Below are 14,724 nucleotides of genomic sequence, written 5' to 3'. Positions count from 1 at the left end.
GGAATGAGCCCGTTCATGGACTTCGAGCTCATTAATGAAGTTGATAATGCAGACCCTGGGATTTGTGGTCTATGCTCCTATAAATTATTTATGTCTCCATTACACAACAATAACAGCTGGAGTGATCATGTTTCCTTCCTTTTTTGATTCACACTGCGGTATAGGTCACAACTATTGTGCAGTTACTGTGCTTTTTATAATCTAAACAGGGTGTTGCAGGCACAGACAGAAACTACACAGTGAAACTCATTTTAAGCAAGCCGGTTTGCCTCAGATGTGTTTGTGACAGTATGTTTAAATGTGCAATCTAGAAACTGATATTTGCTGCATTGCAAAATGACCACAGTGAAGCTATAAAACATGTTTGTATGGTTGTGTAGCTTACAAAAACATTGTTGTGTATTCTTGATTGATAAGAGCTATACAACTATATTTTTTTTCCTGGGCAGAATATAAAAAGGTTGAAATATTTATCTAAATAAGGCGTGTCAGCAGTGGCAATGTCAGGTGGAGTCAGTTTGTCTAAATAGCCTTAAATCTGTCTTAACTCCTCCTGAGTGAATTGGTGAAACAACTTTTTACTTTTGCTGGGATACTGACTTCCTGCCAAGGTGGAACCACCAACCTGGCAAAGCAATGGATAGGGTCTATTTTTTGTCCAGGGGCACCATCGCAACTAAATGCGGCCCTGGTACCTCGACCTCAGTTTGCATGGTAGAGTGTCACTCTTAACACCATCTTTTCAGAGTGGCGTCCTCCAAAGCTGTTGTCCGACAGATCCATGTAACAGTGACATGTTAAAAATCTGTGGCAGCTGCAGGTGCCACCGGAAGTCCAAAACATTACATTAGTTTGTTTTAATGTGTATATTAATTTCCCGATATTTTCATTATGAATAATATTATGAATATATATTTATCTTTAGTTACAACTTACATTAAATCTAAAATAGACACTGATTTTAAAAAAAGTTAAATAACAAAAACCTACGTGCGCCGGCGAGTTCGATTTTAATCAGTACAACAATCCACACGGGCGGGGTTTAACCAGTACAGGGTTTTCTTTAATAGTCCTAATGACTTTTCATTGAAATTTAAACGCGCTATGAATCAATTAATGACGTTGTTTCTGGGAAAAGGGGAAATGACCGCTAGCGGCTCAGGAGTCAGGCAGGATAACATTTCACGGTGCAGCCTCGCCGCGCTCCCTGTCGGTTTGTTGCCTACTGAACGGCTGAACGCCGCCCGCGTTGCGCCATTTTGAACGTGTATGCAGGGAGAGGCAGAGGCGAGGGAAACCTCAAAGTAGAGTGCAAAGTCTAAGAAACAGCACAGAGGGTTGTAGTTTACTTCCTTTGATTGAAAACTGATTCGTACTGTCTGTTTCTACTGGACCGAGCACTTGTGCGTTCCTCCGACTAACCAGCAGCTCCCAGTCGTCATTCCTCCACTCCTCCTCGGGCAGAACCAGCCAGCCGACCCGGGTCAGCACTGCTCCAGTCCGGGGCCCGAGCCCGCTACAGACCCGCACTGTCCGAGCCGCTCAACATGGCAGGTAAAATCCGAGAGCAGAGGCTGTCCGGCTGTGTGAGGTGTCCTTATTATTCAACACATTACGGTGGTGTTCAGCGTAGATGATGTGTTTGTTATCCTCTTCTGCTGTGAACAACCAGCTAACAGCTAGCCACTTCCAGATGCTAGTGTGTGTCAGTGACAGTGTGAAAGTGAGCGTTTGCACAGTAGATATCTGAACAAGCTTAAACTATTAACAGTAACTACATAAATTAACCTATGTAACTAGTATGAAGTCAACGTGTGGCCTTGTTCATATAATACTGATTTTAGCCATGTTAGCACCGGGCTAACGCGTGTAAAGTTGTCTCTGATGGTGGTGCTGTATTAAACATGGGTCTGTGCCTCCTGCAGGGGCCGGCGGTGGGAGCAATGATGTGCAGTGGTGCTTTTCACAAGTCAAAGGAGCGATAGATGACGATGTAGCCGAAGGTAAGTCCATGTGGTGGTCACTGAACACTTGCTAACCTGCACTGTCTGACTGGCGTCCTGTGCACACTTGTTTTGAAGTTTTTTTTTAAATGCTACACTTTATTATTTATGCACAAGTTTGAAGCTTGATATGTGTTTAGTTCAGTAGGCCTGTTAAGGCTCACTCCGTTCAGCTTGTTTGGCATATTTGCTGCAAACTATAAGTTAGTACTTGTGCAATTACCCACCATCAAAACTGTAATGCAGGTTTGTACTTTTGTAGCAAAAAGACATTTCCCAAACAAGTAGGAAGTTAATGAAGCATTGCATTTGTTTGGTTGAGCAAGGATCAAATGTGAGACACAGAGTGCATCATGGTACTTAAAGTCTCTGAAATCTTTTCAAAAACAGCTCAGCTCAGGTTTTGAGATGCTCTAGACGCTCTAATTTGTGATTTTCATGAAACCGTATAAGAAGATGATCATCACAAAGAGTCTCTTCAGCCAAGTCACAAATAGTACTTTCCCACATACTACGGGTGGTATTGCAAATAGTTTTGGTTCTTTTTGTGGAGCTTTCCAGACTTCTACTGCAAACCTTAAACAATGGAGATGAATTGCATTTGTGGAGCTCAAAACATTGCGAAATGAGTCTCTCTACAAAACAATATATTGGTCTCACAGGATCATCCAACCTCATGGACAGATTTAATTTGGACTAGTTGACAGCTGAAATTGTTCTCAATGAAAACCAGTGACACTGAAGTCTGTTGATTATCCTTAAAAACAAAGACACTGTTTCTGGAAAAAAAAACAAAAACATTTCTGTTGTTGTTTTTCAGCTACCTTCGTGGCTAGAAACAATGTGCTAACTCAAGTGTGAAATGTTTCTTGTTTTTTTTGGGGAACTGACCATTTAATACCGCCCCAAGAATTGAAACAAGTAATCCTGGTCCACACTAGCAACCAGCTGATTGACAATAAAGTCTGGCAGTGTCTGGTCCACACTTCTGTTTTTTAACTTCTAAAAACCATCTGTAATTTATGCTGAACTTTAGTCTTCAATATCTTGCAGTGCAATTGATCATTTTCACACAGCACATGGGGATGCTTAATGCAAACAAAGTGAAAAGGAAGGTAGGTTATAGGTACATGTAGCTTTCACCTCCATATGAACGGAAAGTCAAGTGCTGGGTGGTACCTGCCCCTTGTCCCATTGTCCAATGAATAAGTTCACAAGGGCCTGAAACACTTATGTTTACAGTACACCATGGACTTATTTGTGTATAAAGGACTACATACTTGTTTACAGTAAGCTTTCCCTGAGAACTTTAAATGTGAGCTTCTCCTTGTGTTAATACATAGCAGACTGAAGACACAACACTACAATAGTGTGGTAGTTTTATTTGACTCCTGCAGACATAGTCTCCCCTCTTTTGTTTTGTATGAGAGCTTGCATGGAGTCAGGTCGTATCAGGCACTTTGTGTGCTGTGTTAAAAGAGGAACAAGTCCGTTGCCTATATTAAGGATAGCTATCGCTCAGAATAGTGCCAGGCTGTAAACAGGGATTGATTGTTGTATTGTGGGATTTGATGAGAATGCTTGCCTTTGAAAAGTGCTGTCTAGCTGCAAATGGCAAGTTTTTTTTATCCTCCGAAGAGTGTTGGTTGACTTTCAGTTCCATTGCGCCAGCACAACATGGTGTATATATACACATGTACGTCACCGCATGTCAGTGTATGTTCACCATGGCTGACATTGTTTTCACCCCTCACAGGCGGCCAAAACAAGAGCAAATGGCCGCTGGAGGAATTTTGTGCATCATTGGGAGGAAATGAATCGTTCATCTAGAAAACTGCAAATCATTGCAAAATGTGTTTACATTGAACTCGCCTCAAATTTACACAACAGTACAGTAGCAAATTAAACTCTGAAAAAAGGGCACTATGTAAAAAAAAATTTAAGAAAATTAAGAGATATTCTAATTACACCACTTCATTGACAGCTGACATCATATCTACTGTTGAATTCAACCACTCTGGAGAGCTGCTAGCCACTGGGGACAAGGGGGGCCGTGTTGTCATCTTTCAACAGGAGCCAGAGGTAAGTCACATCATCTAATATGATATAAATGTGTACAAACAGTGCAAGTGTTGTCTTTCTCATTTAATAATTTCATAAATTAGTGTAGGCAAAAAATACCACGGCTGTCTGTGCCCTTTCATGTGTGCCCTTTACATAAAGTCTTGACTCTTACTCTCAGTATAGGTCTGTTTCTATCATAAGACTTGAACTTAACTGTGATTTGTGGTCCGTCGCTGTTTAGAGTAAGAACCAACCGCAGTGCTGTGGAGAGTACAACGTTTACAGCACCTTCCAGAGCCATGAGCCCGAGTTCGACTACCTGAAAAGTCTTGAGATTGAGGAGAAGATCAACAAGATTCGATGGTTGCCTCAGAAGAATGCAGCACAGTTCCTTTTATCCACAAATGGTCAGTTAACTACTGTATTATAAGTGAACAGATTCACCGTTGTCTAGTAATTATTCTGTTTTATAATTTTATTTTTAGTTGGTGACATTTTAGCAATTTTTAAGCTAAAACCAACTAAAACCTGTCCATTGATTCTCCGGAAACAGCATCGACTAATCAAGTTATCGCAATTAACTCTGTTTCATCTGTTCTCCCTTATCTCTGTTCTCTCTTGTTGGTAGACAAAACCATAAAGCTGTGGAAAATCAGTGAGCGTGACAAGAGACCCGAGGGCTACAATTTGAAGGAAGAAGATGGCCGATACAGAGATCCAAATACAGTTACAGCACTACGGGTGTGTATACATTGATAAAAAACAAACATTTCAACCATGTTTCAGTATGCTATATGAATAATAATGAACTATTGTTGAACTTCTGTACTCACTTTCCATTCATTCATTGCATAAATAAATTAAAGTAAGGAAAATTGATTTTTAAAAAATATGTCACGCTTGGTTGCAAGTTGCCTTAAGGCCCAGTACTCTACTGGTGTGTACAGCAGCCTTTGACCCCACATGGATGGAAGTATAGTAGCAGTCAATTCAGTCGACTGTAATTAGTCAGCACTGTGGATTCTGTGTTTATTAAATTCTATATACAATTTAAGATCAATTGCATTTTGCCTAAAATATTCATTTGAATCAGATGAGACAAAAGTTAAGTATTGTATCATTTCCTCTTCAAGTCATTACAACACTGTTTTCAGTTGTTTCTGTTTCATACAGATGTATTTACTTGTAATACTAGCAAAAGCACAGGTGGAACTAATAACATGACTGCAATGCAGTATATTGATCAGTGTTATTAGTTACACCTGTGCTAGCCAAAATGTCAAATGTGAAAATGGTCTATTTAGTTTTAGTTTCAACCCAAGTGTTCACCTCTCGTCATGTGCATCCAGAGTGAACCACTGATCTATATTGATCGTATAGTTTCCAAATATAGCTCCAGTTTAACAGACCAGCCTGATACACTGAGCTTTTCTTTGTTTTATGAAATGGTTATTGTTAGGGCCTGAGCCCCAAAGGGGCGAAGACCCTATTGTATTTTGTGTGTTTGTTTCTTCCTTCTTCTTTTTCTTCTTCTTATTCCTTCTTTATTATTACGCCACTTAAACCCTTAATTTGACCCCCTAAACATGCTCAAAAACTCACCAAATTTGGCACGCACATCAAGTCTGGTGAAAAATTTGATAAAATGTAAAAATTATCCCCAAAGTGCCAAAATGTGCTCTATAGTGCCATCTATGTATCTAATATGGCTGCCACGGCCCGTAGGAATGTCATAGAGAGATCGAACCATAACTCAATTATTCGTCTCATCAAGACCTACAAATTATACGCTGACACCCCTGACCTAAATCCAACAGGAAGTCTGCAATATGCCCATCAAAGTACGACTATGCGCCAATTTTGGACCCCCAAGAAACGCTATCTCTTCCTAGGGCGTTAATGGTTATCGGCTTCAAACTTGAATACATGACTTATGACACTGTGCTGAACAAAAGCTGTTGTTAACTTTGTAATAACTCGAACGGTTTAGATATTGTAAGCCACATCACACCTTACAATGTAAACCAATGGGGAGGCAATCTCTAGGCATGAACTTTGTGTCAAACAAATGGTTCTGATGTCTAAACTATAAGTCTGACCACTTTGAAACCTGTATCAATGGATTCTTGACGAAATTTCCTACAAAAAACGAGATTTTTAATGTAAGATTTGGCCAAAGTCATGGGATTTATGAGGATATTTCACAAGAAGAGTGACATTCTCCTCTCCAACTGAGAGGGAGAGAGAGAGAATAGGAGGGGGGGCTGTGGGGGTTGAATGGAGCTCATTGAGTGAGAGTGACAGTTTAGTGATAAAGTGCTGCAGAAAAATAAAATCAAAACTAAAATTTGTAGCTCTGTACTGCAGTTCTTCCTTAATTAGGGCCCAAGCACCTAGCGGTTCACTCACACTCTCCATTCAAGTATGAGTATTTTTCTGGTGTCCAGCTGCAGTTACTTATTGTCTCTGCACACCTGACAGTACACATTTCAATCAAACTTTGACCAGGTCATGTGGGTTAAAAGTCTTTACTTTTCTAAAAATAAACTTGATGAAATCATAAAAATCAGATTTTCAAAATGGAGGACAACATGATGACAATATAATCTACTGTATTTTACATGAAATTAAAGTGACACTAACCCCGCCCTTCTCCTCAGGTACCAGTATTCAGGCCCATGGATTTGATGGTGGAGGCCAGCCCCAGACGAGTGTTTGCAAATGCTCACACCTACCATATCAACTCCATCTCAGTCAACAGTGATTGTGAGACCTACCTGTCTGCAGATGACCTTCGCGTTAACCTATGGCATTTGGAGATCACTGACCGCAGCTTTAGTATCCTTTTTGTTTTTTAATTCTATCATCAATGACAGTTAAGTGACTGAAGACTTTTCCCCAAAAGTTGATATATACTGTATATACACAATGGGATTGACAATGTTGATGTATGAATGGATGAAAGTATCACAGTGTCATTTGTTATAATACCACCAGATGGTGCCAAAGTAAGAACGTTTTTCATATCCAGGGTTTAAATCAAGAAGTTGAATTTGTACTTTTGACCGCAAGGCAGTTCTAATGTTAAGAAATTTTTTAGTCTTGAATTTATCAACCATATGACTCTCTGTAACTTGTTACTGTGCTTATATCCGAGAAGAGGAGTGAGTCATGTGACCGCCACATGCTGCTTGCCTTAACAGAGTCACTGTAAATGCAAAATAAGGCAGCGTTGACACCTAATTAATCCAAAGCGCCTGCTGTAGATGGAACCCTGAATGGTCGATCGCCACATGCCACTTACATAACTATACCTGCAAAAAATTGTCTTTAACAAATATTTTCTAACCCAGAGCCATGCAAAAAAATGTTGAGTCACTGGGGACATGGTGTTTTAGTTTGATGAGTCTTTTTGTATAATTTATCTCTGAAGGATTTCCATTTAAGTTGTGAAAATGTCAGTTTTTATTCCTTTTACCTTAACCTCACTTCTTCAGATATTGTTGACATTAAGCCAGCTAATATGGAGGAGTTGACGGAGGTGATCACAGCAGCAGAGTTTCACCCCAACCAGTGCAACACTTTTGTGTACAGCAGCAGCAAGGGCACCATCCGTCTGTGTGACATGAGGGCGTCAGCGCTGTGTGACAAACATGCCAAATGTAAGCAGATTTCATTGAGGCTGTGTGTGTACAGGGAGGCTGTTGAAGCCTGAGGTGCCTGTTGCATGCCGAAGGAAACTAGAGAGAAACTAAAAAAAACTAAAACTGAGTTGTTTGTGTGTTGCTCGCCATTGTGCACAAAACAAAAACTGTTGCCCGTTGATGGAATTTGTGGTTGTTGGAGTATAATAATGACATGCATCCATTTTTTCTTTTCTAAGTGTTTGAAGAGCCAGAGGATCCAAACAATCGCTCGTTCTTCTCTGAAATCATCTCATCCATCTCTGATGTAAAGTTCAGCCACAGTGGACGCTACATGATGACCCGCGACTACCTGTCTGTCAAAATCTGGGACCTCAACATGGAGACCCGACCCGTAGAGACGTATCAGGTCTATAACTGTTGTCATGTTTAGACAAACGTAATAATGTTGCTTCAGTTCATGTTGGCTCATAAACTCAATGTCATTCTACTGGTTTTCCACAAGGGGGAGGTGTTTTTTGAAAAAGAGTCATAATCTTGTCATGTTATTTTCTGCCTTGCACATTTTTTGATTGTAACTACAACACCTCTTCATCACTTTCTTCTCACAGGTGCATGAATATCTCAGAAGTAAGTTGTGTTCACTCTATGAGAACGACTGCATCTTCGACAAGTTTGAGTGCTGTTGGAATGGGAACGACAGGTGGGCACTTTTTTTTTTTCCCCTTTAAACTGCTAAAAATTATAATTTCTAAAGCGGTTCTGCAAGTCATTTTTATTTCTCTTCATCATGCCATAGTAATTCCCCAAACATGCAAAACTCACAACATACACAAATGTTTTTGGCTGACCCGTCGTCCTGACAACAGCCTTATCAGTTACTGCACTTATCTGCTCAGTGCAGGACATGAGGTTGCACATGATTTGGTTTGGTTGGACTGAGACGTATACTGCACGTGCTCCTGGTTGTAGTTAATGACAATAATAATACAACTTTAACCTTTTAATTTTTTATCCTTATGTAAATGTGGTTTACCATCCAGGGTGATACTTGAGATTAAAGTTGGGACTCACACTCACTCATACCTTGTTTCTCTGCAGCGTCGTGATGACTGGTTCCTACAACAACTTCTTCAGGATGTTTGACAGAGGCTACCGGCAGGACGTGACCCTAGAGGCATCGCGGGAGAACAGCAAACCGCGGTCGGTGCTGAAACCTCGCAAAGTAAGCACAGGTGGGAAGCGCAAAAAGGATGAGATCAGTGTAGACAGTCTGGACTTTAACAAGAAGATCCTGCACACTGCCTGGCATCCTCTGGACAACATCATTGCTGTGGCCACCACCAACAATCTGTACATATTCCAGGAAAAACTGAACTAGCATTAGATGAACCGCTCAGATCCCAGTTTCTGCTTAAGCCCCATTGCTCTGATACATGCATAAAACAATATCTGTCTTTGGCTAAATCCGCAAGTCTGCACAAGATCTGTCCTTGATTATTTTAGTACTGAATGTGACAAGCATTACTCACACAGTACATCCCAGCAGGCCATCAGCAGGGTTTGTAGATCTCAGTCCAGACTTTGGGATTTAGTGTCGTAGTATTCCTCCGATAGGAGCGCTCCATTTATCCAGCTGCAACTCCACTACATCCCAAACCAAAGGGAAGATGTGTTAAATACACATATTTGGCTAGTTTGTTTATTATTTTGTGCCATTGTGACATGATTCATTTGTCATAGCTACTAATTGTTCATAAGTTTCTGTAGCTACCATGTTTTATTAGTTTGAATAGGAAATTCTTTCTACTGTTCATACAACTTTCTGTCACAAAGTTCCTTTTTGTACTGGCCTGAAGCACTGCTAATACAAGCTGTCAACACTCCATATTTGCCCCAAGTATTTGTCAAGTTGCCAAGTTCACTCACCACTCCTCCCTAATATTTAGTATGTTAATGCTGTTAAAGGGCCATTCTAGTGTTTTCTCATGTTTAACTCATTCTCTGTAAAAAAAAAAAAAAAAAGTGTATTTACATTACTGCCAACCTTTTTCCACAGCGTACCAATATTTATTAGATTGTTTTCTTATCTTCAAGGCAGCCACTGGTTTACATTTATCTATTTACAGTAAGAAAATCTACTTACAGAGACTTGAAACTGATCACAGTGAACATTTTGTTCTCCTTGTCTTAATTAGTGTTTGGTAGTGTATTTGCTAGCAGGGAGTGTTGTTATCCTCTGACATCTGACACTTTGTTGTAATCTACCTAACAGAAACCATTTTATTTTCCAAGAAATAATGAAAGCCAGTTTATCCTTTTAAAACATCCACCTTTCTTAACATTTGTCTTTTGGGTTAGTTTGTTTCAGCAAAGCTTGTAAATGCAACGGTTTTTGAGTAGCTAAAGCTCAACACTATGATGCTATAACACCATGACTACATCAGCATCATGTATTCAAAACATTTCCTGCTCTCAGCTGCATTAACAAAACCTGACTAGATGTTCAGAGATAGATTACTGATGTCAAGCAAGATTCAACACTAAGTTGATTTTAATAATGTATAGAAATGGCTACTCTTTGGAAAATTGTTGGCAGTAATGAATATGCAATTTCTAGTTAATGCGAAAACAAACAAAAAGACCTGTGTAGGCCTTTAACATGGACACAAGAATGGCATGCACACACACACACTCGGCAGGTATTACGGTTTTAGGAGGTGAATGGGGGCTAATCATGCCAAAGTAACCAGTCCTCTACCCTCGTAAGTTCTAATCATATAAAGCTGTCTTGCAGACGAGGTGCCCCTGGTCAGACTGGTGACCCTTGCACATGTGTGGACCACCGTTAAAAAGCTCAGGACAAAAGCTTGTTATATACGTGGAAGAGCATGATGTGGCCTAATTCTCTCGTGGTCTGTGGTACCAAAGTTGAGTGCTGCTGCCAGTTTCCCCACAAAGCCCGTCGTGTTGTTGCTGATTGATCGATCACTTTGCCCTCTGGATCTAGTTTCTGTTCGTAGTTTTTTTTATGATGTTTTGTACTGTACCTGATAAAAGAGAAGAATAATCACTATAGCTGATTTATTTTTGTATAAATTAAGGCAATTGGATTACAGTCTGATCACTGTAGTTTCTTTAGCTGTCTATCTTGGACTGATTGTAGATGGAACGTTGCCTGATCGGGTAACCTTTTTTTTTTTTTTTTTGGTCATATGACCTTGCGTCATGTCGTTCATTCTGGCAGGTATTTGTTTGAAAGCTAGACTTTTTGTGACATCTAAGAAGTGTGTTGTTTCTGACGTGGGACGTCCAAAGACAAGTATTTTCAGGTGTCAGTACCTCTGTAGTCATAAGCACTATAACAGTTTATTTTTTTAATTTGGCTGACTGTAACTGATGTTTATGTAGTACTTATTTAGACGCTTCAGAGTTAGATTCTGAGTTCATTTTGTTTCTTAACGTTCTGTTTTTGTGCCATGGTTTTGTTTGTGAACCATTTTGCTCGCTGTGAAAGAATAGGCCCTCGTCGGCCTAAGTGGGAAAGGCATTTTTAGTCAAGCATTAAATTAACAATCTTAAAACTGTCAAATCAAGTTCGCTCTAAAGCTAGTTAAGCAAATTGACTAGGCAGAGTTACTGATTCTGAATTATTGTATGAAAAGTTTTCTCTCTCCTGATGCAGGGGTGGCTCTTCTATTGACTTGTTTATTTAAAAGGAGAATTTGTGGAGCACTTGGTCTGCAGATGATTGATGTATGGAAACTGTTATTAATGACTGCGTTGAACACGGGAAAGTACTATAAATTAAATCTACTGTTTCTCTGCTACACTATGCTTCAATCACACGCTGCCATTTCTCTTCTAGAGCAAACAGGTTAATTATAGCACAGTTTTTTCTCCTCTTTTCTTTCTGAAAATACTGTTTAATGACATAAAGCCATTGAATCAGGGCATGAATCTTACTGGTCCACTGGATCATATTCATGTAAATTAATGTTTCACTTTTACCTTTAGACAACTGATTTCCAATCACTAGAACGCCACCAAAATAACCATCTCCACAAGGTGGTGTTAAGCTACTGTTGAGTGTCACTTCCTCAGGGCTCTGGGTAATGTCCTCTAGTTATGAGACACTTTTCTAATCTCTCTTTTCTTTTATTTTGCAAGCTTTTCAAAAGGCTTTTCTCTGTCTGATGCAAGAACATGTGTCATATGTATAGTATAAACCTGCATAATGTGGCGCCTTTGTCCCATTCCGCTGTTAAGTATGATCTAATCTTTTGGTCACCAAACAAGAGAGTTATCCATTGGAAAATATGAGATCAGTCTTGAGATCAGTCTTGTCCTGTCATCCATCCAAAGGAAGAATTTACTCATTTCACTGTTTAAAGTAAATATTAGACTTCTAACAAGCTGTTGAAAGATGTGAGAAATGTTAGAAAATGCAAGAATCTGTATAAAAATAGTATTGGATTAGAAACAGCAAGTTTTCTTCTTGAAAAACGTAACATTGGCTTTTTAAAAAAAATCAACGTCTTTGAACTCACAGCAGAGATGGTCATCAGGCTGTTTGAGTGTCAGACGTACAGTAACAGAGCAGTATTGAAAACATTCATTCAAACATATTGACACATTCACGGACATTTATAAAAACTAAATGACTAACCAGTAATCTTTTTCACTTTCCCCTCATATTGTCTTCATAGCTACTGTTCAAGGCTGTGGTGGAAACCACAAAACATGTTCAAAAGAACCCTGTTGCCTTTCTTAAAGCATTAAGAAGAAATAAGATAATCAAGTATGTTTCTTGAACTTTCTGGCATGCCAGACAGGAGACTGCTCAGGGGAATTAACCGCTGCTCTGTGATCAAAACCTTGTACCTTCAAGAAAGCAGCTTTTCACTACTCTATTAAAAACGTGCTTATTTACACGTCTATCACACACTTTTAACAAATTTCTACAATGGCTTTTGAATTGGTTTCATGAGCTTGGGGTCAACTAAAGATCTACATGAAAACTGTCTACATTGGAGTTATGAGGTTTTTCCACTTACAGCAGCATTATATACATGTCTAATGTATCACAGGAGTTAAAACAAAATGCACTTTTATTTTTGTGAATTTCATTAATTTGTAAAGTGTTTTTTTTTTTTTGTTGTTTATTTCTTTCAAGGGGCTCTTGAATAAAGATTGTAGGAGAGTTTTGGTGATCTGTTTGGGGGGAAAAAAACTACAAATGGTTCATTGTACAGCCATGTTTGTCTTTGTCAAATGGAATAAAGTACAATTTAGATGAAAAGTAATAGAGAATTTCAAACTTGAGTTCTGAATAAAATGATTTATTTACTTGCTTTATGGATTGTGTTTATAAGGTAAAGTACTATAACATGCAGTGAGGAAACCTAACATTATAACACACACATGTATATAAATCCGATGCACTGCTGGGCTTTTTAAGGCTTAATTCATGACTGAGGCAGAGTTGCTGCAGTACTTTCAAAGGGCAAAATATTGTCAAACTCTTCCAGTGGTGGCTGACAGCGCTGTTTTTACTAAAGTTATTATCATAGAATGTGTTTACAGCAGCAGCAACACTGCAAATTACTTCTCGCTGCAATCCCCTGATCTGTCTGGCTGTGGTGATGTATCAAAGATGTTCTATACTTCAACCCTCTCGGGGGCCAGTACCAAACCATGACAGGTTAATAGCTCAAGTCAGGAGAGCAGAAGGTTAGTTTAACACTATCTCCCTCTTTGAGCTCTCTCAAATATATGAATGTCACCTACCGTCTACCGTAGTACATGATACTGTATACTATATATCTTTGTGGACAAAAGCAGCGCCGCAATTACAGGGTGTGGCTTACCATATATCATGGTCTAAATATACAAAAGTGATCCATTCATAATGGACCAACAGGGCCCTTTTATGGTGCCGGAGGGAGGGGTGGTGTGATGCTTTGTCTTGCCAATCCAGCAGTAATTTGAAGAGTGATGGGAGGTGACTGGGGACAGCCTTACTACTATCATCAGTCCTCAAACCCTGCACAGACTCAGATCCCCCAGGTCAGGACATAATGATAACACAAAGGCTGTGTACTTCTACACAATCATACTGTAAATGTCCTGGTTATAAATGGGCAAACATTCTTCAAAATTCTAATTTTTACTGTTTCCATGGAAATATTGTACTAAATACTGCGGCAAATAATCACAACTGACTTGTGCTTTTGTGACAGGTGACTATTTTGATCTCTAAATAAAAGAACACATTTAATAGAAAAGTAAAAAAGCCCATCACTGATCTAGAGCCTTCAGTATCTTGTCTGGCCATAGTATGGACCATAGACTGCATATAAATAAATGTCTTTATATACAGTCAATAATCTGGATCATACACTGCATATAAATGAATATGTCTTTATATACAGCCAATAATCTGGATTATATACTGCATATAAATAAATATGTCTATATACGGTCAATAGTCTGGATCATATACTGCATATAAATAAATATGTCTTTATATACGTCAATAATCTGGATCATATACTGCATATAAATGAATATGTCTTTATATACAGCCAATAATCTGGATCATATACTGCATATAAATAAATATGTCTTTATATACAGTCAATAATCTGGATCATATACTGCATATAAATAAATATGTCTTTATATACAGTCAAATATACAGTCAATAGTCTGGGTCATATACTGCATATAAATAAATATGTCTTTATATACGGTCAATAATTGGGTTATATACTGCATGTAAATAAATATATCTTTATATACAACCATAATCTGGGTCATATACTGCATGTAAATAAATATATCTTTATATACAACCATAATCTGGATCATATACTGCATATAAATAAATATGTCTTTATATACAGTCAAATATACAGTCAATAGTCTGGGTCATATACTGCATATAAATAAATATGTCTTTATATACGGTCAATAATTGGGTTATATACTGCATGTAAATAAATATATCT

At 38.7% G+C, this 14,724-nt stretch overlaps 2 protein-coding genes across 2 annotated transcripts in view; one reads left to right on the top strand and one right to left on the bottom strand.

Annotated features, from left to right (window-relative positions):
- LOC122993501 (rabphilin-3A-like) overlaps positions 1 to 8,822 on the bottom strand; it is a 38,116-nt gene extending 29,294 nt beyond the window's left edge. The window contains exon 1 of the mRNA XM_044367722.1: positions 8,798 to 8,822. The gene's annotated coding sequence lies outside the window, so the exon portion shown is untranslated. The remainder of the gene's footprint in view (positions 1 to 8,797) is intronic.
- Positions 1,084 to 13,060, top strand: ppp2r2aa (protein phosphatase 2, regulatory subunit B, alpha a). Its single transcript, XM_044367755.1, has 10 exons — positions 1,084 to 1,554; positions 1,926 to 2,003; positions 3,988 to 4,085; positions 4,309 to 4,474; positions 4,696 to 4,808; positions 6,728 to 6,905; positions 7,565 to 7,729; positions 7,951 to 8,120; positions 8,323 to 8,414; positions 8,813 to 13,060. The coding sequence occupies exons 1-10, from the start codon at positions 1,548 to 1,550 to the stop codon at positions 9,090 to 9,092; spliced, it is 1,347 nt and encodes a 448-aa protein (XP_044223690.1). The 5' UTR covers positions 1,084 to 1,547; the 3' UTR covers positions 9,093 to 13,060.
- The last annotated feature ends 1,664 nt before the right edge of the window (positions 13,061 to 14,724 follow it).

The sequence above is a fragment of the Thunnus albacares genome, chromosome 2, assembly GCF_914725855.1.
Source record: "Thunnus albacares chromosome 2, fThuAlb1.1, whole genome shotgun sequence".
NCBI classification, from domain to species: Eukaryota; Metazoa; Chordata; class Actinopteri; order Scombriformes; family Scombridae; genus Thunnus; species Thunnus albacares.
This window is presented reverse-complemented; position numbering and strand designations above follow the sequence as displayed.